This window comes from Trichoderma virens (genome assembly GCF_000170995.1).
Source record: "Trichoderma virens Gv29-8 chromosome Unknown TRIVIscaffold_1, whole genome shotgun sequence".
Classification (NCBI taxonomy): Eukaryota; Fungi; Ascomycota; class Sordariomycetes; order Hypocreales; family Hypocreaceae; genus Trichoderma; species Trichoderma virens.
In genome coordinates this window covers 1,224,860-1,249,958 of record NW_014013748.1, presented here as the reverse complement: position 1 = coordinate 1,249,958, position 25,099 = coordinate 1,224,860, and the positions used below count along the sequence as shown (strand labels likewise).

Sequence of the window (25,099 nt, the reverse complement as noted above, 5' to 3'; positions counted from 1 at the left end):
TATAGTACGACGATCCCGCTTCTCGAACATCAATGGCCAGCCACCAGAGGCCCATTGATCTCTGACGCCTTTCCCGGCAGAGACTGCGGCGATGCCTCGTGCTCCTGTTGCCGCTGGCCCAAGGCGAGCAACCAGCTGTGCCAGGGGATGAAGCTGACAAAAACGATTTGGTTCCTGCATTAGCGCCAACGCGCCCAGGGCCACTAAAAAAGGCTGATCAGATGGATGGGTGGGAGCCCAGGGGAGTCAGGCCCTAACAGGGAAAAAATGCAGAGCTAGCGGGCTGCTAATGGCAATAGTTGGCAGCAATATCGCGAGTGCAGCAGCAGTTAATTTCGTCGCCGTTCATGATTCATCGCCGCGATCAGCGTTTGCGAGACAGCAGCGGGCGGCATGGGGGAGGGGGAGCGATAAGGGGCCGCTTGGAAGCAACCGGATCATCAGTGCTATCGTATCGTATCGAGCCCTGCTGTGCTGTTTGGCATAAAAGATGGAGGACATGATGCGAAACGGACGGAGCAGACGGGAGTCTTGGGGTTGCTCGAAACGGGGCTGTCTGGTCGATCAATAGAAGAAGCTTATACTTGCGACTGTGCTCTATGATGCCCCTGTATTACTGATTGATGTTACATACACATACGGTATTACTATACGTCCACCAGATTAGAGTAGTATTTCATAGGTAAGGTAGCATTGAGTGCTTTTTAAATAAGTGCATGCATGCTGAATAGTATAGTAGTACCTAGATATGGACGGGCAAGATAGATAGGTAGATACGAACTACTACTATAATACTGGACTGCATTTTGCCGTGCGGGATAATTTCCTCTGCCAACAAAGTACCCGAACGATAAGAAACAAACACCCCCCCAAAGGGCACATGCAATTTTGCTAGCCGCACGGCTTCGTAACTTGCAATAGTAGGTACATAGCAGTATGGGCTCGTATACTCACTCGTAATTCTTGACCGGTCAAGTTTTTCCCACTTTCCCTTGCTTCACCTCTTGCTCCAAACAGCACCTCTTGATTCGACAGATTAAAATAAACACGGCAGCAAGGCGCCACCACGCGTCCCTTTGATTGTGTGGCTTTTTGGCGTCTGGAGCTAGGCTCGAGTCACTCCATCTTGGCCCACCCCTGCATCGCGCTCAGGCCCATCAACCCATCCATGCCATCCCATGATCCCTGGCCGTGCTGCTTGTTTGTCTTGCCTCTGCAGCTGGAGCCCCCGAGAAACGGCCCAGTCGTTGCTTTTGCCCCCATCACGGCCCACCCACTTTCTCTCCCTTGAGCTACACCCCTGGCAACTTCCCCTGGCCTGGCTGTTTTTTTTCGCTCTGCCCACAGACGTTGGCGTTGGCTATGGTTATAAAGCTCGACTCCTCCAGAGCCCATCTGGGTCTTGATCTTTTTTTCCTTCACCACACACTCACGCTCGCTAAGCACCTGCAAACTTACCTTGACACTTTTGTCAATTTCATTCTTTAACAACAACCGCATCAATAATCTTAATCAAGCTCCCTCGAGTTTAATTCCTAATACCGACAAAATGAAGTTCACCGTTGCTGTCGCTCTCGCCGCCGCTGGCGTCTCTGCCGTCTACGTCCCTCCCTCCAACGTCACCGTTGTGACCGAGGTTGTCGACCAATACGTCACCTACTGCCCCTATGCTACCCAGATCACCCACGGCAGCAAGACCTACACCGTCACCGAGGTACTTTCACCCTCTCGACTCTTCGAAGCGGATTGAAAGAGAGAAGACGCGACTAACAAGAAGCTCCAACTAGCCCACCACTCTGACCATCACTGACTGCCCCTGCACCATCACCCGCCCGGTCACCGTCACCAGCAGCGTTGTCTGCAACACCTGGTAAGTCGAGCTTGGATCCCAATATCATTCTCGTCTGTTTGGTCTGGTGCATCTTGGACTAACACGGACTCCCACAGCGGTGCCGCTGCCCCTACTGGTGCTCCCTCCGGTGGCAACCCCTACACTCCCCCTGCTTTCACCAACAGCACCATCACCACTCCCACCCAGGCCCCTCCTGCCAGCGGCCCTGCCTCCACCGGTGGTGTTGTTCCTTCTGCTCCTCCCGCCGTCCCCACTGGCGGTGCCAGCAAGGCCGTCCTCTCCGGTGCCGGTCTGGCCGGTATCGTCGGTCTGGCCGCTTTCGTCCTGTAAATCTTGTAAATTTCGACACCTCGCCAATTTACCGGCTACGATTTCTTGGTTCAACGATTCTTGGAAGTCGTGGGTTCGGCCTCCGTTCATGACTTTGATATAAAGGGGGAACAGTGTTGGGGTTTTATTTGGTTTACGTTGATGGATAAGGGAGTGATTTTTTGGGATGTATAGAGAAGGGTTCTCTTGGGTTAACGGGACATGCAAGCTCGGTGTTCAAGGGAACTCGATTTTTTTGATCGCCCACGGAAAGATGCACTACAATCAACTGTGTGCGGTCGTTCTCGGGGCTGGAATATAATGTGTCATTTTCTCCAGCAAATAGGATGGGTCTGCCATAACCTCTCTCGCGTCTTCACCCTATTGACAAAAACCATAAAAAGAAAAGGACGCGTTTCCCGCCTCGAAAACCATCGATTCCATTTCTTTTGTCAGAATATTTCAGCCTTCGTTCCTTCCGCTGCGATTGGCGCTCTACATATCGCGCAAGGCCCCCCTTTTACACTTAAAGCTGGGCGTGTTTATGGCCTCTTGTCAATATTTTATATAAAGTTGTCGGCGAGCCTGGCCATCACTGATGGTTTGGCAAGCAGAAAGCATATACTGAGAGGGCAGTTTTGGCCTAGCACACAAAATCAAAATCTTCCAAACCACACCTCCCTTGGCAATGTATGAAGTGAAGTAAAGGTCCTGTGCCGCGTTCTGGACTCTAGTGTAATTTCCGAGGTGATGTGATGTGATAGCCACCCCCCGGTTTTGTCTGTGATGCTACGTCCACCTCGCAGCCTGTATTTTTCCTTTTCTGTCGACTCACCGTTTCCCTACAGGCGGTGTACTTGAGCATGCAACGGTTTTTTTGCCCAATGTCCGTCCAATGTCGAGGTCAGCGTGGCTTCGGGCCGTCCCAGGAGTTAAGCCTTTTGGTGCTTGCTAGGGATTACGGGCTAACACAGGCCTTGCAAGTAAAGGATGCGCTTACCGGTAATGAATGATACCAGGAGCAGGATTGGGAGTAGATGGCATTTAGCCTATAATGTGTTGGATTTGGTTCTCTCCATGTCAGACGGACTGGCCAAGTTGGGATATACATGGGCAATTGGCAGCGAATTGGGATGCATAGTCGAGTATCAGCTGCGTTTTCAACGTTTTCAAGAAGCAAAGATTTGGACGTGGCAAATTGGGGTTACCAAAGGGCCTAAGCGTAACTACGTATGATTATTTGGAGAAGACGGAAGTTTATTTGCTGGGCCACACGCGGGTGAAGGGGATAAGATACCGACCCCCATAGGGCCATCTGCGCCTTATTAATGCCGTGCATATGAATGGTTGACTGAAAGAGTTCCTATATCATGGGGGTAGGCAGCTCAATTTTTGTTCGGTACTCCTCATAGCCACTGCCAAAGGGCATTTGACTCGCTTTACCCTAATATCATCTTGGACTACAATATCTTTACTTGTTGAGGCGTGCTGTCCTTTCAACTTCGTATTGACTTAGACCATGGCTCGACTACGAATCATCTTACACGCCAACCTATAAACAGCAACGACGGCAACTTAATCTCCCTCTATAACGTCTCGCCTCTCAAGATGTGGCGATAGCGGACTGGCATTGCCGAACTCAACCGACGAGGATGCACAGCAGCGCTATCGATAACACAAGCAAAGCGCGAAAAGGCGGGGCAAATCCGGGGCCCCAGCTCCTGCCCTACGATTACGGAGTCAAGGGAGTGCAGCGCACGGCAACAAGGAAGCTCCACCGTGGCTTCCGTTGGAGCAGCCCTGCCGCAATTGCCTGCCGCGTCTCTGAACGTCTCTGAACGCCTCACGGCTTTTGCTTCTTCCCCATGACTCGCCTCTTTGATCGCCCTCAGCTGCTTTAGTCATCGCGGCTAAGGAAGCTGGATTACCGAGGATAAGTCGATTGTCCTGGATTGCTACTTATAGCGGGAGTGAGAAGCAATTGGCGAGGAATCCGACCGCTCGCAACGCGTCTCCTTCATTTACACCAATCGCCATCAACACCAATCTTGTCCTCCTCCAAAAGCTCGCCATGTCTGGTAAAGACGGCCATGTCCAGGATGATATCCTGCGGCACAGCTTGGAGAACCCCGAGGACTTCTGGGCCAACCAAGCTGAGCACCTCTACTGGCACAAGAAGCCCAGCTCAACACTAAAGCTTACAGCCAAGAAGCTCAAGAGCGGCATTGAACACGACAGCTGGGAGTGGTTCCCTGGCGGCGAGATCTCCACTTGCTACAATTGTGTTGACCGGCATGTCGAGGCTGGCCATGGCGATGAAGTTGCCATCTACTTTGACAGCCCAGTCACCCAGGTCAAGCAGAAGTACACATACCGCCAGCTGCTGAATGAGGTTGAGGTTTTTGCGGGAGCGCTGAGGGAAGACGGCGTGCGTAAAGGCGATGTTGTCATGCTTTACAGTAGGTTCATCCTTATAAGTCTACTCACTCACTCATTTCATCTACTGTCTACTTGCCTGACATGGTTTTCATATCGCTAACGTTAAAACAACAGTGCCCATGATTCCCGCTGCTCTAATCGGTATCCTTGCTGTGAACCGTCTCGGAGCTATCCACTCCATCGTCTTTGGCGGCTTTGCCCCCAATGCCCTTGCTCAGCGTATCGACTCATGCAAGCCCGTCGCCCTCTTGACGGCATCTTGTGGCATTGATGGCAACAAGCCCCCTATCCCATATCGCCCCCTCGTCGAGGAGGCCTATAAGATAGCCACTCACAAGCCACGCCGGACATTCATTTGGCAGCGAGAACAAGTTAGCTGGGCACCTACAGACCGCAGTGCCGGCCAGGCAAGCTGGCAGAAAGTCATAAAGAGCGCACGTTCAAGAGGCATCAAGGCCGAATGTGTCCCCGTGAACAGTGCTGACCCCGTCTACATTATCCACACATCCGGCACAACCGGTACACCCAAGGGCGTCCTACGAGACGCTGGAGGCCATGCTGTTGGTCTACACCTCTCTATAAGCTACCTCTTCAATATCCACGGGCCTGGCGACGTTGTCTTCACGGCGTCTGACATCGGCTGGGTTGTTGGCCACTCATACATCGTCTACGCACCGCTGCTGGCTGGCGCTGCCACTGTCATCTATGAAGGCAAGCCAGTCGGAACACCAGACGCCTCGGCCTTCTGGCGCGTTATCGAAGAGTACAAGGTTAACACCATGTTCACTGCTCCAACGGCTCTACGCGCCATCAAGCGCGACGATCCTGACAACAAGTTTCTGGCCGAGATCGGGCAGCGGGGTGGCCTCCGCACGCTCAATGCCCTGTTCCTGGCCGGAGAGCGTTCAGAGCCAAGCATCATATCCATGTATCAAGATCTCCTAGACAAATATGCGGCGCCATCCGCTCATGTCATCGATAACTGGTGGTCCACGGAAACTGGCTCTCCCATGACTGGCCGCGCTCTCGTCCCCCACGCGGGTCGCGACCGCAAGACCAAAGCCCGTCATGATCCTCCTCGTCTCAAACCCGGCAGCGCTGGCAAAGCCATGCCTGGCTTCGACATTCGCATCGTTGACGACGAGGGTCGTGAGGTTGAGAGAGGAACAATGGGCAACATTGTGCTGGGAATGCCATTGGCCCCGACTGGATTTCGCACGCTATGGGACGACGAGGAGAGATTCTACAAGGGATACTTGAAGAGATTCCAAGGAAAGTGGCTTGATACCGGAGATTCAGGCTGGATTGACAGCGAAGGCTACGTTCATGTCATGAGCAGGAATGACGATGTGCTGAATGTGAGCGCACATCGGCTGTCTAGTGGTGAGTGTTTTTTTCTTATTTTTTCTGCTATCCCTACGTTTTGTTCTTCCTTGGCCGACATAAGGCTGTGAAGAAGAGTTTCAACACACACATTACCCTCTGGACCAACATAGCTAACAAGCTCTCGCTCTAGGTGGTATTGAACAAGCTGTGACCTCACACCCCCTCGTTGCCGAAGCATGTATCGTGGGTGTCCCTGACGCCCTCAAGGGTCAGCTGCCTTTTGCTTTTATCACACTCTCTACCCCATCCCACCCAACAGCTGCTGTCCCTGACCCAAAGCTGGTTGCTGAGATTCAGGCCCTTGTGAGGAAGCAAGTAGGTGCCATCGCCTCGCTTGGTGGCATCATTCAAGGCAAAGGCATGATCCCCAAGACACGCTCCGGAAAGACCCTCAGGCGTGTACTGAGGGAGCTTCTAGAGAATGCGACCAAGGGCGAGTTTGACAAAGAAGTCGCGGTGCCGAGCACTGTGGAAGATGCCGCGGTTGTAGACGTGGCCAGGGGTAAAGTGAAGGAGTATTTTGATGCTGTGGGTGAGAAACATGCCGCTGTTGAAGAAGGCATAAAGGCAAAATTGTAGCGAGCGTGGCATATGATGGTTTTGGATTGTTATTCAAATGTGGGCGTTGGATTCAAGATTGACAGCACAATCAATCGGACTATGATATTAAGCAATTAATTACCTACCAAATATAATGGAGGTATCTACGCTAGGTATGCAGTACCAAAGAATACTGCTGGATATATGTATATGTTGATTTTATTTTATTTCAACAAGTCGGCTTATTAAAGAAAACTCCCAGAATAACTGGTGATTCAAGAACAAGATACCCCATACCCTATACCCTATACCCTATACATCCCTCCATCATCCTTCCAAACAGCAATTATCCAACCCCCTCTTCATACCTCTTGCAGGTTTCCATCCAGCTACTCAAACTCAGCCACAAAGCTCTCAGAAACCTCTCGACATTTAGTCCCTTCTTTCTTCTTCCTTCTACGGCACAGACTCCTTCATCGTCCAAAGCCGCCGATATCACCCCTCTCTCGTATCCCCCAAACTCGAAACAGACTTGCAACGTCGCCTTGTCCTACATTGCGAGAAATCGCCACCCCGGAGAACCAGTGACACGGGAGTTGCGTTAAGGGGTGTATGGAGGAAGACGTTTTTTTTTTCTTGGTTGGTTTTCTTGATGGGTGTGATGATGGGGGTTTGTGTTGCGGGTTTGTGTGTGTAGATTGCTCTGATCTTTGTGGTCTCTTCTTTTTTAGTCTATTTTATTTTATTTATTTATTTAATGCCCCTGGTGGATTTTGTCGTGGTTTGTTACATGGAGGCGGTCGAGGGGGATGGAGTTGCACGGCGGAGGTGGGACACGGGATGGAGGAAGGGGGGGGCGATTTTTGCTGTGAAGGGGTTGTTGAGGGGGGTAGAATGGATTGAATGTTGTGCTCGCTGTTCTTTTCTGGTCGGAGAGAGGGAATATGTCGATTGCAAATGGGGTTGGGACGGAGGCTGGGGGTATCTGCGGTTGTTGCTGGGAAAAGGATTTGGACGGCGAGCAAGACTGGTCGTGTATTTGATGGTTCGAGATGTAGAGGGGCGGAAAACCAGGAGACCAAGGAGGCTCTCGTCGCTGTTGTTGGAAGAGAGGCTGTCTGGTGCGAGTATTGCTCGTGCGAATGCAAACACAAGCCGCCACAGCTCGGAAAGATATATAGACAGCGTTTGTGTAAGGAGGGAAAAGGCTCTTGTGAGCCCGGGACAGGGTCTAAAGTCAGTTAGATCGTTGCTTAAACCTCACTTTTTGGTCATCTCCAAGCAAATATAGTAGGGGTGGTGGCACGTCGAGACTTGATGTGGACGACTGAGCAAGTTTTATTCTTTGTTTCTTTTTCTTTTTCTGTCCTTGGACAGATTTTTGGTGCTAGCACCGCGTGGGGATGTGATCCCTTTTTGTGGTCTATGAGAGGTGATATATCATAAATTCGTATCGGTGTAATGTGAGAGGCTGTTATTCTCTCTTTCTCTTCTCTCGTCCGTTGCTGTCCATCGTGTTATATGTTTGCCGTCCAACCAGGTCCCTGTAGTGCTTCCATGTCTAGGTGAAGAACAAGCCATCTTGTCTGCCATTACGGTAATTGAGAAGAGGTATCTGAGGGAGTGGTTTTAGAAGTGGCTTCCCGCTTGGAATACAGCCCATAGACGCTGTTTTGTGCCTTTACGGCCATCTTGAGGTTGGAGAAGCGCGCTTCGGGCAGTCTCTTTCCCTCCTGGATGCTCTGCAGAACCCTGATTCCAATTAGTCAAGGCGTCTGCGAAGAATTGCTGACAAAAACTCACCATTCCACGCTGACAAACTTGACGCCGCAGCCCCCGATTTTCCGTATTTCCTTTTCCAGCTTGCCCGCGGCGAGGCCACCGCCGTTTCCTCTGCCGCCTGTCGAGCCATTGGGCCGCCCAAGGATAACATGCGTGACCTTTCGCCGGCCCAGGTTCAGCGACATGTTGCCGCCATTCTCGCTGACGAGCTGCTTGAGCCGGTGGTCGGACACCAGGGGAAACGTGCTCCCGTTGACGTAGACTGTGACTCCGTCGAACAGCTTGCGGGGGTTGGCCTGGGATTTCTTTTGCCCTTCCTCGTCCTCCAGCCGTCTCTGGTGCATCAAGGCATCCTCTGCCGTAAGATGGGTCCCTGCCGTCGACTTGTCCCGTGCTTCAGGCCCGTTTGGCCGGCTTGATTCCAGCGTCTCACGCATCAGCCCCGGGCGAGTCAGCATGTCCACGACGCTCCTCTTGTGACTTCCCTGTTCGCCACTGTCACTGCCTCTACCACTCGCACTCTTCGTCTTACCAAAGCCATCGACGCCGGAATCTTCTGCCCCGGCGCCCCAGGTGTCGCTCAAGCGCTCGCCGCCCGAGCCGTCGCCGGCCCGGAACTGGCTGTTGAGCTTCCTGGTCCGCGAGTGTCGCCACCCCGTGCCCGGCTGCGTCTCTGCTCGCTGGTGGCCAGTTGCGGACGAGTTCCAAGGGTCCCAGGGCCGCGTGGCGGAGATCCGGGACAGGGGTTTGGGTGGTGACATGTCGCTTTTCTCCAGATGGCGTGCATCTGAGCCTGGACTAGTACTCGTAGCAGCTATCGTAGTACTCGTACTGTCTGTACAGAGTAAGGTAGTACTCATATACAGGCACAGCACTCGTAACAAAGAGCACAGTCCCGGGCAGCTTCGCGGTGTTTTCCAAGGGAGAAAAGACGCACAACTCGCCCGCAAATGCCATTCAGCAGCCCTCGAGCCACTGCCCGCGTTTCAGCGCGTTTGTCCCGCTAAAGCTGTCGTGAAAGACGGCGCCTGTTTGACGCCAGGTCACATGACGCTGGGCTGTACCACAGCTCGTCTCCCACAAAGTCAATATCAAGATGATGCTCCATAGGTACTCCATACTCCGTAGAATCATAATCATCAGTATCAATCCCCTGCCACCACGCGGGTGAGGGCATCTGGGGTCATGCTGTCCATTTCTCGCCTCGCCTCGCCTCGCCACCGCCAAACCAGTCCGCAGCATCGCCACCATCCGGTATAAGTCGGCCAGCACTTCCATATGTTTCAGCTTCTCTCCTGCGAGGGCGAACAGACCACCACCATTACACCAACCATCGCCACCATCTTGCCAGAATCTCACTCGACGGATCCTGCCAGAGCAAGTCCCCCACACCCACAGCAAACTTGCCGGCTCAGGCTATCCGCATAGGCCCTCGTCAAATACAAGCGTTCTGCACCTTCGATGCGTCTCGCCTGGGGATGCGCCGCTTGGCTCCCCCGGCCGCATGCCAGATGACCGCCTGATGTGAGGTTCATGCGCAAAACTCTCCTCGGAATACCACCCTTGAATCCATATAAGCGCGGGAGTGTTCTTTCTCCCCTTTCTCACCACGATGGTTACACGAATCAACTAGGCAAACACACTAGCTTGGGCGGCTGGACTACAGCACTGTTGATTTGCTCTCAGCCATCATCCTTTCATTCATTTCTCCCCTCCCGTAGGACCACATGCGACTCCAGAGCAGCCGCTCTGTAAAGGGGAGCCTCCTTGTCTGGCTCACTCGAATCCACAATTGAGCCCTCTATGCAGAGCACATGATTCCAAACCAGAGGTAATGCTTGTTCACTGGACACGGCTCTGGTCAGCAGATGTAGTCTGTGCGTCCAATCGACTACCAAGTACATACGATACCAGATCATCCCCTGTCCTGGTTGCGGCTTGTTTCATCATGATTCGTTTGCCTTCCTTGATCTTTGGCAAGCTGGTGAGGCCCTGACAAGTCCAGGGCGGCATGTCCATGTTGAACGGCGATAGAGGCTCCGGTTCCAGAAAGACATACCACCCTTGGAATGGCTGGTTCGGTCGTTGCTCCTCCCTCAACAGCCATCTTCTTTGTCACTGATGTCGCTCGCCCTTCAGCTCTGCAACAAACCAATGGCCCGCTCCACGATGCTCTCTGTACAAGTATCCAGACGAGCACGACGGCGTCGGTTGTAAAACTGCGCACCGTGGCCGTGACCGTGCACGACCAACAACCAACCGCCCGCTCAGCCAAATCTCCCAGCAACGCGGCTGTGGCAGGCTCCGTCCTACAGGGCTCCCCTACTCGTTACTTGGCTCTGTGCTTGTGCACCTTTCCCTACCAGATCATGGACCACGGCACCTTACATGGCATCTTGCCTCGCCGCACTTATGCGCATCATACGTGCTTTGCAGCTTTTATCTCCCGCTGTACGGTGTACAGGTAAGCCGATCTCTCTCATGCCAGCTCTTCCCTCTGCTCTGTGCGCGCGCGCAGTGCAAGGCCCGGTGCCCTTTGTCTAGACTGCAGCCCCCTCGACTGAAAACCACGGCGACCTTTTGTGGGATAGACGGGGCAGCGCACCAGCCTCCGGGCCGCTTCTGCTGCAGATCGCTAGTCGGGGTCCCCCACCAGATTTTGAAGCATACGATACTCATCCCGGCATGTGTGTACGAGCAAGCACGCTGCTGTTGCTGCTTGTACCTGCTTCGTATCTCCTTGCAGGTACAAGTACAGTATGTGGCATTTGTTGATTTGGGCAAGACTTCCTTCGCAAAGGTGGTGGAAACTCTGGGCTTGGGATCTCGGCTACGAAGCAGCTCGTTTATGTGAGATGGACCCGAGCAAGGGTCCCAGAGGCGTACTCGTATGCTGGCACGGCGAGCAAGCACGTCTTCCCGTGCCCAGCACAGAGTACCGGTACATTGAAAACTATGCCCAGGCCATTTAATCTCTCAGCATGTCCGAGTATGTACATGGCCATTGACGCGCCGGGTGGCTTGCAGGCTTTCGTGAGACTCTCGCCGCCGCTGTTGCAAGCATCTTGAGCATCCTGTCTTCATCGTACGAAGCCGAGATGCGTCGTCGAGCTGGATATCTTCGGCGTCGGCTCAGCGTTGCTCCTCGTGCTCCTACGGAGTCCCGGGGCGCTCCCAGCCAATCCCATCGTGCAGGCTACCAAGGCAATGCGTCGCTGCTAATCGATGCATGGGCGAGACAGATGAGCCTCCATGCACATGTACATCAGTAGGGACCTACATGAATGTACATACCACCGCAACGCTTCTTTTTCCTTATGTACGAGTACAGCACACCACCTGCACAAAGACAATACAGGGTGCTTTGGGTCTTCATTTCCCTTCTGTGCGTCCTTTAGTTCGCTCGATCAGCACTTTGGACGGCCATTGAGGACACTACCTTTCCTACAACAAGTCAGACTGAGTCGTGGCAGAAGCGCCCCGGTCATTGCTCATGGTGCGCCTGCGGCCGGAGAGCTAATGTATCACTACGATTAGCAGTCTTCGTATGCTGTACTTTGTACATCCTCACACGTGCTGCTTGCGTGAGACGAGAGACAGAGGGCCAAGTGCTGTGCATCAAACTGCCCAGATCTTGGTGAGCCTGGGCTCGCAGGCTTCCCTTCAACACCATACAGGCAAGCCACGCAGCGGTGCTACGTAGACGTACCGAGTGCTGAAGTAACGGTACAGGTGCGGTGGCCTGCCCTTGCCAGCCATTCTCGTTCTCCTATCGGCAGAGCTCCCTCCTCGCCAGCGTCTCGTTTTACCTGCACATATGTGATGGTGATCATGCTGTAAGGAGCATCGACGACGAGGGGGGGGCGAGCGGCCGGGGGCTGGTCCTGGTCACACACAACACGCAGATTGCTCTCACGGCTTTTCCTTGGCCTCCTCCTTCAGTTTCTCTCTCTTGCCCTCTTTGCCGCCAGCCGCGGCCCTTGTTGCCCGCAATTTGCCTTTTTTTCTTTGTCCTACAATTGCACGTAACATTGCTTACTCGTGTCAGTCATGTTGCATGTTTTTTTGGGTTGTCACAGTGGTCAAGCGAGGTTTGGGATTCTTTTTTTCCCCTCGTATGGGGAGATGCTCTCGCCCTTCTCCTGTCATATCTACACGTATTGGTGGTTCCGGCAGCCACCAACAGCTCGACCATGAGGACTTGTACTGTGACCACGGAAAGGATTGACTTGGGCGATCTGCCCACGGACCGTCTTGTTGGCGGGCGGATCCCTTGCCTCTGAGCTGGCAAGGGCCAACACAAGACAAGAAGGAGAAAACAAAGCGGTTGAGCGGATTCAAGAGAGAGAAAAACCGTGAGGAATAAGACGAACGGCTGGCCAGCGAAGCTCTCTGTCAAAGTCAAGCCGAATTGTGCACACTCCCCCATCCACACGCCCCCCCAGAGGGTGGGCTCCATGCAAAATCGGGTATGCAAGGGAGGGGGTTTCTCTCCATCCATCAACATGCGTGCGAGCAACGCAACAAGCGGTGAGGGGAGAAGGCCAGACGCTAGGCAGATGGAGCCACCACAAGAAAAGCCAGACCACGCCGCACAACCACAGCCCCAGGTCTTGTCGTCTCCAGTTTTGGAGGCGAGCAAGGGCAAGCCAGGTGCCTCCTCCGGGAGGGCCTCAGGCAAGGAATTTTCTCGCCATCATCGGACATACAACGTCCCTCCCCATGGGCGGCCGAGCAACATTCGGTCTGACAAGACTGCCGGGAGATGCCCCGAAAAAAAAGCGTGAGTAAAAGGGCGAACCACGGCATGTCACGTTCTCTGCTCCGGGCCAATGCTCCACTCGGTGTAGAGCAAACGGACGTCAGGATTACAGACTACATATAGCACTGACCACGTGGTTCCAAAGAGGCAAACCGCTTATAGAGACTGTGCATGAATATGTGAGTTGAGGGAAGGGAGGAAAGACGGAGAATTGATCACGCCAAAGATCCACACTCGCTATCTTTTCCCAATGCTCGCGGGATGGGCACGTACGTACGTTTGTGCCGTAAAGTTGCCAATATGGGGGAGGGGGGTTTGGCATAACCTGGACGTTTTTTGCTGCCACTCACTCGTACATGTAAGACCTGATAGACAACGCCACTGCCATTTCATTAAAATGAAAATGAAAAACGACAGGCTCGGCATGTCACTAGGGCTGCGGGAATTCACAGGGCGAGACAATCCAACGGCCGATGCTGGTTGGTTGGTCCAGAACGGTTGAAAGGCAAAGACAACGACGAGACCTGCTTGTGACCTCAGCTGAATCACGAAATGAAGTTGTACAACAGAGTACAAGGAAACAACAGTAAAGAAACTGAAAATGATGGCGAAAGGGGCAAGAGAGAATAAAGGGCGTGCGAATTGGCCTCTGTCGAGTATTCCTTTCCATCACAAACACCAACGATACTGGTTCAGATTCCAGGGAAGAATTGCTACTCTCACAAGAGTGTCACGACGAGATGCCATCCATCACCTTACCTCTCCTGACTCATTGCACACGATTGATGGCAGAAATTCCTCCACCAGCCACAGCCCAATGCTAAGCCGCGCCCTCTCGGTGGTACTTCTCATCTGTGGTCTGCAGCCGTGGTGCGTTCATTACTTGAAATAAACGTTAGGTGTATTTCGTAGCTCGTAATAGTGTAGCAGTGGATATTGCTATCAGGGCAGTCTTATGAGGGGAAGCCAAAAGAACAACCCTCGGTCTTCCATGTGAAGCGGACCGTTCTTCCACGCATGTACTTCTTACCTGTGCTCTAATGCCGAGCCGGGGAGGAGGGGGGGGGGGGTCTCACCAAAAATACACGCTTGTCCCATATGCTTGCAGGTAGGTGCGCACCCACACACGATGATCTGGCAATGTGGATTTGAATTTCCTTTGCCCGGATCCCAGGCCATGTCCTCTTCCTCGACTTGCCTCAATCACGCAGCTCCAGCACATGCTCTAGAGCAAAAGGAATTGTTGAATTGAGGGGCCGGGGCCAAGAGGCTTCTGCCAAAACGGCTGACAAGAGCAGCATCAAGAGGAAACGCCAACTTCTAACTTCGGCTGAGGAAGAAACAGTGACAGTGTGAGCAAACACGAGATACGGAGCGAGAGCCCAATTGCCCAGGCAAGTCATTAGCTCCGGATCGCAGGGCTCCTCTACAGCTTCGCTTATCAATTCCATTGAGTTATTGGATAGCTCATCCTGGAAAGCTCCAACAGACGCTGGATGTGCTGGCTCGACATAACCGCAGTAAAATGCTTTTCCCTAGCCCGAATGCTCCCACAGAAAAGTCCAGCCCTGCAGAGGCGTTGACGTGCTTGGCTGGTGCTAGGGTGGGAAGGCACACAACAGCGCCGGCGACGGCGGCGGACGGTGGCCCTTCGCGGGATCTGGTGTGGTATGGCAGAGACGTGGTGTGCTCTCATTGGCCTGGCTGATATTGAGGACCCTCGCCGCCCTGGCCACTGGAGTCGCTAAAAAAAACAACAACCGCAAAGTAGTAGCACCAAAGACTCATCTCGTCTCCAGTAAGCCCTGGCAGCAGAATCAGGAAACCGAGAGAGCAGAGAGAGAGAAATTACCCGTGGCCACCGGCTCAATCGACGGCCAATGGTGTTTGAATGGGTGGGTTATCCTGCCGAGAAGCTGAAAAAGTGAGAAAGCTTCCTTTCCATTCCGATCGGAAGAGGTTGTAGAAATACCTCGTACTGTTGGTGAGATGATTGTGGAAGACGGATCTCGGAGATAGTAGCCATACCACCAGCAGGGGGTTCTCAGTGTCAGTGTCACAGGTGAAAACAGAGGTCAGTCTCCATGTCATCACGAGTCCAAGCTAAGGCCAAGGTGTACGATGCTTGGATCAGCATTGTATGAAGCCTTAGCGAAAGAGATCTTTACTAAGGTATTGGAATCACGGGTTTCTCTGCACATTCTTGCACTAGTCGAGGTTCACCCTTCGGTCGGGCCTTGTAGCGAGTGGGTGGTGGAGGATGGGAAGCGTGACGTTGTGAGTTCAAACTCAAAGGCACTCCGTGGGTAGGTAACCATCCCGCAAAACGTGCATTATGAGGAGCACCATCCAGCTGCTCCGGAGTTAGTACCCTACTCTCCTGCTGGCTGACGGAAGTACATGCTTGCATCCGGCCGCAAGAAGAGACGGGAAGGCTAATGTAGGATCTACCAAATGAAAGCGACATCCTCCACCGAAACTGACACCGGTGCACAAGGTGGAGAGATAGAAAGAACTTCAGCCATTGTACATGGCCGGCCATGTCGGATAGAGGCCATGTCAAGGGACGGACGTGCATGCCATCTTGGTTGATCTGGTGTGTAATCTTTAGATTATGGCGAGCAAAGGGCCCCGACCAGATGCAAGGCCCTTCCTCTTCGCCAAGCTACCTAGTTAGCACCAGGCAGAGATCTATTAGCCATACTTCGTAATCCGTACCATGGCGGTTTAGAGGAAAAAAAAAAAAAAAAAAAAAAAAAAAAAAGACGAGGGCTGGAAATGGCTGGTCTTGAAACCGTTCAGGAGGGACCCATGTCTATTCCAAGTCTCCACAGCAAACAGAGTGATTGGCTATGTGTTAGACATACATAGCCGCTGTGCATCATGCAAGTGCTCCAAAGCTAGCATGGCCACCCCTCCCCCTCTTCCTCTGGCTTGGGTTGTATCATCCTAAACAAAGCTTCAGGCTAGGAGCAAGGCTGCAGGGACTCTGCCGCCATTTCAACCTCGAATTAGGGTTGACGGAATGAGAAGCGAGGGAGTATTCGGCCTCAGCCATGGCAAATTTCAACGAGGATACACCTGGTCAGCACCGTTGAATTATCTAGGTGAGCTGGTGAAACGTTGATTCGTTCATCCTTTATGATAAGGAGAGCGGTTTGATGATCCGATTGGGGAGAGTAACATTTGTGGCGCAGAAGGCGTGACTTTCGGGGCGTGTACAGCGACACTGACTTCGAATTTTGCCGGAGCTCTTGTATGACAATGAACTGAATTGTCGACTCTCTGGAGCTCCAAATCGTGGAGATGTTATGCAGCGTACGACAGGTTCGCGTGGTGTAGACTCGGCGTCGCAGTACTCTATGCGTAACTTGCTTGTACTTGTATCTTTTGTGAGTGCTTTTGAAATGAAAGTGCTAATGTTTTGGACCACGCAAAAGTCATTGTCAGAGATCCTGTCAAAACCTGCCAAACTACTGGATTCGAGGTGAGAGAACGGGCAAAGCATTTAATAGCGTAGATCAATAGATGAACACATGCAGCGTAATCCGCTCTGCTGATATGGAACCCTGTTCGCGAGGGGGCCAAAAGCATCAAGTGCCGTGAGTGAGCATCTTGCTCGCAAGCGCGGCTAACATTACCGATGAGAACACCGCGTACCAAGCAAATTCGTTGGGTCCCAGGTGGGGAGGTGAGTTGGTAAACACGTTCACATCACAGGTGCTCTTGGGAGGAGACCAAATCTTCTGATCAGAGTCCGGCGTACAGATTATGGCGTAGCCCCCGACGTGAGACTTTGCCAACGGCCGGCAGCAAAGCAGGGCTGTGAATGAGATGCTTTGGCCGGGGTTGTCGGTATGGCCTTATGCCAGATCAACCCGCGGCTCATACTGCAGCATGTCATGCATAATGAGTCTCAGGCGCACACATTGTGCAGTGTATCCGTAACTGGTACCTCCAAGAAGGCAGAGCAATGTGCCCACCCTTGGCGCTCATGGGACAAAGAGCCGAGCGCGAAGCAGCAGCTGCTGCTGTCATTTGATGGCAGTATCCAAACAATGCCAGCCCAAATCATCTTCTCCGTGCATGGGTCGTGGTTAAGCGCGTAAGTACGGGGACTCATGCTTTCTCCAATATTGTTGCTAACGGCCTGGCTTCACGACTGGCTGGGTGGCAATTCCTTGCCCCTGGTCAGGCACTAATTCTGATGATGGCTTAGAAACCATGGCATGCTCAATTGATTCGTGGCACAGTTTACCTCCCGACCGCCGGAGGAGGCCGTTTCTATTTGGCACACGTGAAAGAAAACAGCCAACCGCCTCCACTGCGGATAACAATGCCCTCATTGGCCTTTCGCATGGTGCGTGGTGGTTGCTCCGAAGTAAGACAAGGAAGATCAAGATCATGGCCAAAATTATACTAACTTCCGAGAGCGAGTTGGTCGTGTGGCTGGCCATGTGTCCTTTGTTGAAACGTGCTGGCGAGATGATACAGCCAGTGGGGAACGGCCAGCTGTCAAGCCTCCCCAGATGCAAGACACCACAACCGCTCTAGTTGGCTGGGTGTTTTTTTCCCCCTTCGTTTTTTAAGATCCCCGCTCCTGCATGATGTTCTTGGTGACATACGAAAACCGGCCATGATGGAACTTCAAATTAGGGAGGATCTCTGACGCCGTCTGAGCTGGGTCTGAGCCATTCTCATACTAGTCGTCTGTTTCGTCGTGAACCGATATTCCCTTGTGCTTGTACGGGAGGGAGACGACGAAAAGACGAAGTAGATCAAAGAGAGCGGGAGAAAGCTTGCCAGCTCATACCCCCCTCCCCATCCCCCTCCACTTCCTTCCCCCCTAAGCTCAGGCCATGCTTCGATAATGGATGGCTGGTAGGAAGTACCTGTAAGGTGGGAGTGACCTGAATACAGTGCGAGTAAATCAGCTGCACGTATCTTGACCAATGGCCAGGTACTTTTGGTACTTGCAGATATGAGCAATGGCAGCTTTCCGGAAGGATTTTTTTCTGGCGTCCAGCGGTTCGCGAAGCAGGCATAGTAAACAACAAGGAGGAGATGATGGCGAGAGATGCGATTTCGCAGCTGATATTCAAGCAAGGAGGTTATTCACGAACCCAGGCAGGCGACATGCTTAAGCCTCTTCCCTCTTCTGTCGAAGGGGGGAAAAGCATCTCCTATCATGTAGCCGGTGGGAGATAAAAGAAGGCCAAGATATGATGCACGAACCAACTTAGTGAGCATGCACGGAGATCCATGTGAAATACAAGGCAGGGCATCTGTACACAACATGATGGGATGCCTTGACTGCAGACACGTCGTGCCGGTAACTCAAGCGTGAAGCATCCATCCTCAACGGCGTTGGTGGCGAAACATCGTCAACAGGCTGGCTTGTTTGCCGCGGTTGTGCATAACCTTTTCATGCAAGATATGTGCAAGACACTTCTTGGGCAAGCCGTGCCAATGCATGTACGGATTCTTGCACACGCCGTGGCAAGCGTGCATCAGGCAAGATGGGAGGCGCTTTAGTCCCCGACGGAATCTTGCATTCGGTCGGCAGTACCCCACTCTTCTTCTGCAGTGGCACCACATCGCAAGGCCGGCATGTCGCGGATATCAGATCCTCGTCCACCATATCAGGGCCTGCGCAAAAATAGCCATGGTACATACGAGTAATGGAGTGGGAAGCACTTACCATGTATACACGGCCGCCACCGGGGACGAGCGAGAACCGACGGCGAAAGATTTTAACGTCGCATTTCCAAGGCCAGCCTTGCTCCGCGAGAGAGTGCAATGCGCAATGGAGCCCTTCTCCGGGATCGCAATGGTTAGCAGGGAATACCTTGCAAATTTTCACTTGCGCTTGCACTTGCACCTCTCCACATATGCCAGGTCCTCGGTGATCGCAAAACGCCCGCCTGGTTAGGTTATCCTCCGGCTGTGGGGTCACTGGGCTGAAGGAATGAATGGATGTTGAAGCAATCTAGTTGGCTTTGCACCCTCAATAAGGCGCAGAATCTAGTTGTATCATTGAATTCGCCGTTCCTTAGCGATGCCCTTGGCAAGCCAGGGGAACGTCGATTGAGTTTCCCATGCAACGAATCATGACATACTCGCAATTGTGATTGTCCAATTTCTCCGACGAATAGGATAGGCCGACTTAATTTCCTGGGTGAGGAATGGCGGCTAAGGCAAACTCTGAGATTATCGTGGCTGTACTGTAATATCAAGAGATGTTGTAGATGTATAGCCAAACGCCTCACCTAGATGGAGTATCCACCACATCGAGAAATAACATGTGATGCCGTTTGTGGATGGAACGTGGCCGGCGGCTGAGGCTATGCCGGGTATCTTGCATTTTTGATTATTCGTGCACACTTGGTACATATAGCACAAACGTGTCTCGGTAAGCGTTGCATAGACGTATGCGGGAGCTAATGAGAGACTGTCTTGGAGGGCAGCAGTTTAGCATTGATGGGACAGGTTGTGGGTGAGTGGTAGGTGTGATTGGGGCCAGCTGGTGCCAGTGGTTGTAAACTAGATTGTTTCTAGGCGAATTGTCTCGCCCACGCCATGACGCGACCATAAGCCCAGGCTGAGAGCAGCCAATGGCTGCTAATCGAAGGCAGTTTTGCAAGCAAATGGCTGTGGGCTAGCTGGAATCGAGTTGCTTCGTTGGGGTCGACGTATCAAGGCGTCTTGGGTCAAGCAGCATGACCGCGGCTCTGTGTCGAACGACGGGTTGCGAAAATGCCTTGCAGAGGCGCATTCGGACCTGCGGCTCGCTCGCCATGGAGGAGCGTCTCCCCGGGCATGCAGGATCCTGGAAACCGTTGCTGTGCGCGCTTTGACCTACATAGCATGCAAGATGGATGCATCGTGGAACTCTGTTCCTGATGCGAATGTGCGTCGTTCCCCATCATGCGTGCGTGCATCTTGCATCTCCAGCCGGCTCTGGGCGCACGTTGGCGCCATGCCATGCCATGCCATGCCAGATCGCCTGAATCGACCACCTGTTGCGAGAAGTCCACACTGTTGGCAAAAGTTCGTGGAGAAGTTCCCATGGTCTGTCCGGACTGTACATACTCGTACAGTACATAGTATTGCTCCGTAGCTCCGTTTCTATTTTCGGCAGCCTCAGGTCCGGCCAGGTCGAGGCTTTAGCCATCCTCGACTATCACGGCACTTTTCGCTGAGGCTGAAGGCGTGGCGTTGGAGCGGAAGCGAGCCGAGCATCGATTTGGCTGCAGAGAATCAGGTGCTGCTGGTTTCTGTTGGGGATGAAGCCGGATTGGCCACGTCCTCTCGGTGAGGAGTCGCAAGCTCTGTCCAAGTGACTCTGCAGCACCTGCACCACGGCTCTGCCTTCCCTCCCTCAGATCGCTGCAGAGCGTCGATCCGAAGCGGGGTGTTCCGCCCAGTACGCCCTTATCGACTTATCGATACTGTGCACAAGTACATACAATAGTCTGCAGCATTGACTGCCTTAGGTAAGTTTACTAAAGGCGCTGGCTTCGCTCGCGACAGAACGTGTCAAGGTAAGCTGTCACGCACGTGTCTATCCGTGGATAACTACTACTAAACGCGTGTCTTTGCAGCCAGAAGGACCACGGCGTAACATCCTCGCCAGGCCCAACAAAGTATCAGGGGAAAAAAAAAACACAAATTAGCCGTGGCCTTCTTTGTGCCAATCTCCCCAGCGCTGCCGAGCAGGTTCTCGAGCGCAACTAATTCACGCCGGTATACCTGGATGGACTGAAGCAACTCCACCTTGGCAAACAGCTAAACCAAGTACCTGCAGATGCAGAGGCTGTGCGCCCTAGCAAGCCGAGCCGGACGGTACAGTAGCCTTCACCCACAAGCTAATGCTCAGAGTTTTTGGCTTTTTGCATGCTAATCGGCTTCTCATTGTCAAAGCCCATGTGATGTCACTCGCAGCAAGTTTCCACGTATAGACATGAGCTGATAGCACCCGTACTAACAGTAGCAACTGCATAGTGCGAAGTCTACCGTCTGATGACAGTGGAATACGAAGACGGGAACAGGCTAACATGCTAAGTGTGCTAACCGGGCAGATTTTAGTGGGTAGTTGAGCATCAAACTTTCAGGAACAGGCCGAGGAACAATGTGGAAAGGCTGCCAGAACTTGGATATCGCGCACGTGTTTGTCCAGCCTTTTGCTTTAGCACTTTGATTATGACAAAGCCACTCGGCTTAGTGCTTAAACAGAGTTCCGCGGAAGCTGCTTGGTATGCCGCATTGTAAATCAACATTTTGAATTATTAAAAGAAACAAGGCGTTGATGTGATCTGCCCACCAGTGGCAGCATTGTGTTGATCAGCGGAGAGTGGCTTCCAAATTGGCGTCTGAGCCACCACAGAGGGCTTTACTACGGTACTGTACGGCCATGTACGAGTACGGGGGTACGGAGTACTCCTTGGTGAAAACATACGGCCATATCGCAGTTTTCCGAAGTGGCCCGCGGCCGGCTATATGGATAAACTTGAGCTCATCTCCCCAGGCTCACGCAACGGTACAGTATGCGGCTCTGTTTGAATGGTGCTGTAGCTGTACAGCACATGTAAGCTCATGACGTCGAATCGTCTGGATGCCAACAATGTGCTGACCAAGTCGAATGCTCGGCGCTGAGTTGAGGACCAAGCACAAAGGTAAGCCGGGCCACTCGTATCGTGACGAAAATGGCCTTTGTCTCGGCAACGCCTGAGCAGCTCGGCGGATCGGTTCGAAGGACGGTGTGCGCAAATGGGTTTGCTGACGGTGGCCCAGCCACTGGCATTGCCGTTCCGTTGGCAAAAGCAGCCGAAGCGCTCCAAGATGCTTCGTCGGCCGACGGCTAAGCCGCTCCCAGACTAGCACGGGTAGGCCACAGGAAGGGCCAATGACCTGAAGTCGATGCTCATCCCGAGCTTGTGTTGGTATCGCACACGCTCAAGGCCAGCTGTCGCCCTGCCCTGGACCCTTGATGTCGACCGGCGAGAACGGTGCACTACTAATGCTCGTACTTGTAAATCCGTAAATCCAAAGGGGACGATAGGATGCACTGATCATGTTGCTTGCCACAATGCCGCCAGGATTTCCTCCCCCTCCCTGGTGCCAAGGCAGGGACGGGAAGCTCATGGATATTAACCCCCCTCCTCTAAACTTCCTAAGAGAGAAGCGCTTGTGTCTCCCCGAAAGGCTGTCGAGTCTTAGCCTGCGCTCTCGCTAAGTCATCGCAGGGTTGGCTAGCACCATTCATTGCCCGGCCCCCCCCAACCCAGAATCGTCTTATCTAGGCAAGATCTCTGATGCGATTGTCTAATCGTATCAACCCTAGTCCCATGTACGAGTACATGTACAGCACTGTAGCACCACGCTCCGTACCCGCAGCAGAGTGAGGTCGCTCTCAGACCGACAGTACTCGTGCTTGTACGGGGCTCACGCCTGGACACGCACATGGTATCCGTCGTAAAAAGGGTCTGTGGATGGATGTCAGGCCATGCCCAATGCCCAACAAGGGACAGGCAGAGACAGATGGAGGGAACGCGAGAAAGCGGTGGACAAGAGTCAAAAGGGCAACGACAGAGCTCTGGCAGAGCCAAGCAAGCGCCGTCAGCACTCTGGGATTTGTGGCCGGAAGCCCCGTCTGCCCGTTGTCCGTCCGTCCCCTGTCGACAAGTCTGGGTGGGCCGCAACTCTCGCTGCTAACGACCATCGACCATCACCACCTCACCTTGGCTCCATCGAATCCTGGTGCAACGCTGATCCACCCACGCCGCGCTGGCACACCCCTCTGACCCTTGTCGCGACCAGGCCCTGCGTTGGACGCCCAGCTCCACCCCAAATCGCAAGTCTGTACTCGTACGTGCTTGGACTCGCACCAAGTACCGTCCGCGCCATGGCCTTTTTTGCTGCGGAACTCCTTCGCACCATTCGGGAGACAGCTGTCTGCAAGCCTGCAAGCAGTGCGCGCCCAACTGTGGAGCCCGGCGCCGTGGCGGAAGAGACCTGCAGATGCTGGCAGGAAGAAGGTTCGTCGATTGCTGCAGCGGTTAGGCCAGCAGAAGCTGACTTGAGGGCGACGAGAGAGAGGGCGAAAAGAGGGACAAAGAGAGAGAGAGGTTGGGGGAGAGAGAGGGGCTCCGAGCTGAGAGTGCTAGAGAAGGACAGCGGACAGGCCGGGCGCAGCGCTAGAAGCGACTGGCGCCCGTAGGAGGTACCTGCTGCCTGGGCGGCACCAGTATGGCAGCACAAGTACCAGAGCCGTCAATGGCACAAGGCAGCGCCAGTGCGTTGTCACTCAGCGCGATAACGGCCCCGACGCAGGCTACAGTACAGCGGGCAGCTCCAGCGCCGAGTGCCCTGGCGAGGCCCGGGGTACCATTGAAGCCATTGCGGCGGGCAGTACGAGCACTGTGCCGTCGAGCAGCCGGCGGCTGGCGAGGCCTGGGGAGGCCTGGCGTCGGTACTGTGCTGTACCCATACCTGGACGCGCCAATCGCACCCAGCGACGGCCGCTGGGATGGGCCGCTGCGCCTGGTACCGGTACATGGATGGCTTGGTGCTTGACGCTTGATGCTTGATGCTTGATGCTTGATGCTGCCAGCAGTGCGAGAGCCCACACCAGGAGTCGCCAATCCACAATCTGGCCTAACCGCGAAGGGCTGCTTGGCTGCTCGGACCCCCCCTACCGCTGGCTCGTACGCGCCCAAGGGGGCCGGGACAGCACTGGCAAGGTACATGTACCGGCTGGGCCAGCGGTACCTCGTACGCACCGGCGACTGTGCCCAGCACTGTCCGGGTACATGTCGCCGCCCAGGTGCTGAAAAGTACCGTCCCCTCCACTGTAACCAACTGGCAGCGCTCAGTTCCCCACCCCGAGCTTGTGCTTGTCCACTCTGAACCTTGACTCTACTGCTATTCCCTGGCCCGTCCCAGGGCCCCGTTGGTCTGCTCCCCTCAACCGCCAAAAACAAAACCGTCCCCAGCCTGGCCTGGCGACAGTCTTTTTGCTTCTCTTCCTCTTGTCTTCACGACTCCACCGACCTCCTCATTTTCCCTTCTCTTCCCTTGTGGTTCAGCTTCCGAGACCGAGAGGCCAGGACCAAGGTAAGTCCAGCATTGATTGAGTCTTTGTCTTTTGTGCCTTGCCCGTTGGCGCCGTCTTATTCCCCACTGCAGTCAGCCGACTGAGAAGAGAGAGAAGGTCAAGGGAAAAAAAAAGAAAAAAGAAAACCTGAAAAGAGACATTGCCCGCCGCAGCTCTCAGTCTCTACATCTTCTCTCGCGTCCGCATAACCCTCCTCTTCTGTCTTGCTCTTTTCCTTTTCTCTCTTCTTTCTTTTCTTGCGCATCCTCATCCCCCCCGCCTCTTCTTCTCTCTTATCCGGCATTCAACGCAGCTAATCGGTCTGCATTGCAGTAGTGGGTGACCTGACCAGGAAGCGAACAAACGTCTGCAGTTGTTTGCACACGGCTGTGGCCCGTCCCAGAACTTCCTCCACCCTCCAAACCGACCTTGTCCTTCAATCGCAGCTCCCATTCCTCTCACTTCGACTTCAAAGTCATCATTGCCCGGACTTGGTTGCAGCCTCTGTTGCACCGCCGTCACCGCCGACTTTGCCTGATATTACCTCAGAACTCGCTGCAAGCGCCTGCAACGACTCTGGAGGCACCAGTTCGGATGTTACGATTGAGACGAAACGATTGATTTTGATGCCCTGTTACGACTAAAGACGCTTCTTTTTACGAGTATCTCTTACTGTTCCGGAAAAGAAAAAAAGTTTTCGCCTCGTCTTTCTCACCGTTTGCTGTCAAGCGTTCGATCACCGCTAGATTCTCCCGAGCCTGTTGGACCTTTGGAAACCCCTCCGTCTCTCCCAATTGTCTTGTCGTTCCCGATTGACTTTGGACTCTTTCATTGCGAGCGGTCTTTGTTGAGTGGCTAGCGTCGAATTCTCTCCATCGCATTTTATTCTTGTCTTGACGAGACTTCGGCTCTCGTCTGCTCTATCCTCTGCCTC

At 53.5% G+C, this 25,099-nt stretch overlaps 7 protein-coding genes across 7 annotated transcripts; 6 read left to right on the top strand and 1 right to left on the bottom strand.

The window, feature by feature from the left end:
• Window positions 1-1,549: 1,549 nt before the first annotated feature.
• TRIVIDRAFT_19097 (uncharacterized protein) lies at window positions 1,550-2,182 on the top strand (the record flags this gene model as incomplete). The annotated part of the gene is made up of 3 exons (XM_014105473.2): window positions 1,550-1,714; window positions 1,788-1,870; window positions 1,948-2,182. 3 exons carry the CDS (start codon window positions 1,550-1,552, stop codon window positions 2,180-2,182), a joined length of 483 nt encoding a protein of 160 aa, XP_013960948.1.
• Window positions 2,183-4,232: 2,050 nt separating this feature from the next.
• On the top strand, window positions 4,233-6,565 carry TRIVIDRAFT_55262 (uncharacterized protein; the record flags this gene model as incomplete). The annotated part of the gene is made up of 3 exons (XM_014105871.1): window positions 4,233-4,620; window positions 4,715-5,983; window positions 6,117-6,565. 3 exons carry the CDS (start codon window positions 4,233-4,235, stop codon window positions 6,563-6,565), a joined length of 2,106 nt encoding a protein of 701 aa, XP_013961346.1.
• A 1,553-nt stretch (window positions 6,566-8,118) lies between these two features.
• On the bottom strand, window positions 8,119-9,069 carry TRIVIDRAFT_34225 (uncharacterized protein; the record flags this gene model as incomplete). Its single annotated transcript, XM_014105870.1, has 2 exons — window positions 8,119-8,278; window positions 8,330-9,069. 2 exons carry the CDS (start codon window positions 9,067-9,069, stop codon window positions 8,119-8,121), a joined length of 900 nt encoding a protein of 299 aa, XP_013961345.1.
• A 1,308-nt stretch (window positions 9,070-10,377) lies between these two features.
• On the top strand, window positions 10,378-11,580 carry TRIVIDRAFT_196999 (uncharacterized protein; the record flags this gene model as incomplete). Its single annotated transcript, XM_014105869.1, has 5 exons — window positions 10,378-10,772; window positions 10,900-10,995; window positions 11,055-11,065; window positions 11,109-11,297; window positions 11,336-11,580. The coding sequence occupies 5 exons, from the start codon at window positions 10,378-10,380 to the stop codon at window positions 11,578-11,580; spliced, it is 936 nt and encodes a 311-aa protein (XP_013961344.1).
• Window positions 11,581-12,813: 1,233 nt separating this feature from the next.
• On the top strand, window positions 12,814-13,572 carry TRIVIDRAFT_196998 (uncharacterized protein; the record flags this gene model as incomplete). The annotated part of the gene is made up of 2 exons (XM_014105868.1): window positions 12,814-13,091; window positions 13,488-13,572. The coding sequence occupies 2 exons, from the start codon at window positions 12,814-12,816 to the stop codon at window positions 13,570-13,572; spliced, it is 363 nt and encodes a 120-aa protein (XP_013961343.1).
• Window positions 13,573-16,927: 3,355 nt separating this feature from the next.
• TRIVIDRAFT_217724 (uncharacterized protein) lies at window positions 16,928-17,311 on the top strand (the record flags this gene model as incomplete). Its single annotated transcript, XM_014105867.1, has 2 exons — window positions 16,928-17,175; window positions 17,290-17,311. 2 exons carry the CDS (start codon window positions 16,928-16,930, stop codon window positions 17,309-17,311), a joined length of 270 nt encoding a protein of 89 aa, XP_013961342.1.
• A 5,264-nt stretch (window positions 17,312-22,575) lies between these two features.
• On the top strand, window positions 22,576-24,809 carry TRIVIDRAFT_217723 (uncharacterized protein; the record flags this gene model as incomplete). Its single annotated transcript, XM_014105866.1, has 2 exons — window positions 22,576-23,107; window positions 24,502-24,809. The coding sequence occupies 2 exons, from the start codon at window positions 22,576-22,578 to the stop codon at window positions 24,807-24,809; spliced, it is 840 nt and encodes a 279-aa protein (XP_013961341.1).
• Between the last annotated feature and the right edge of the window lie 290 nt (window positions 24,810-25,099).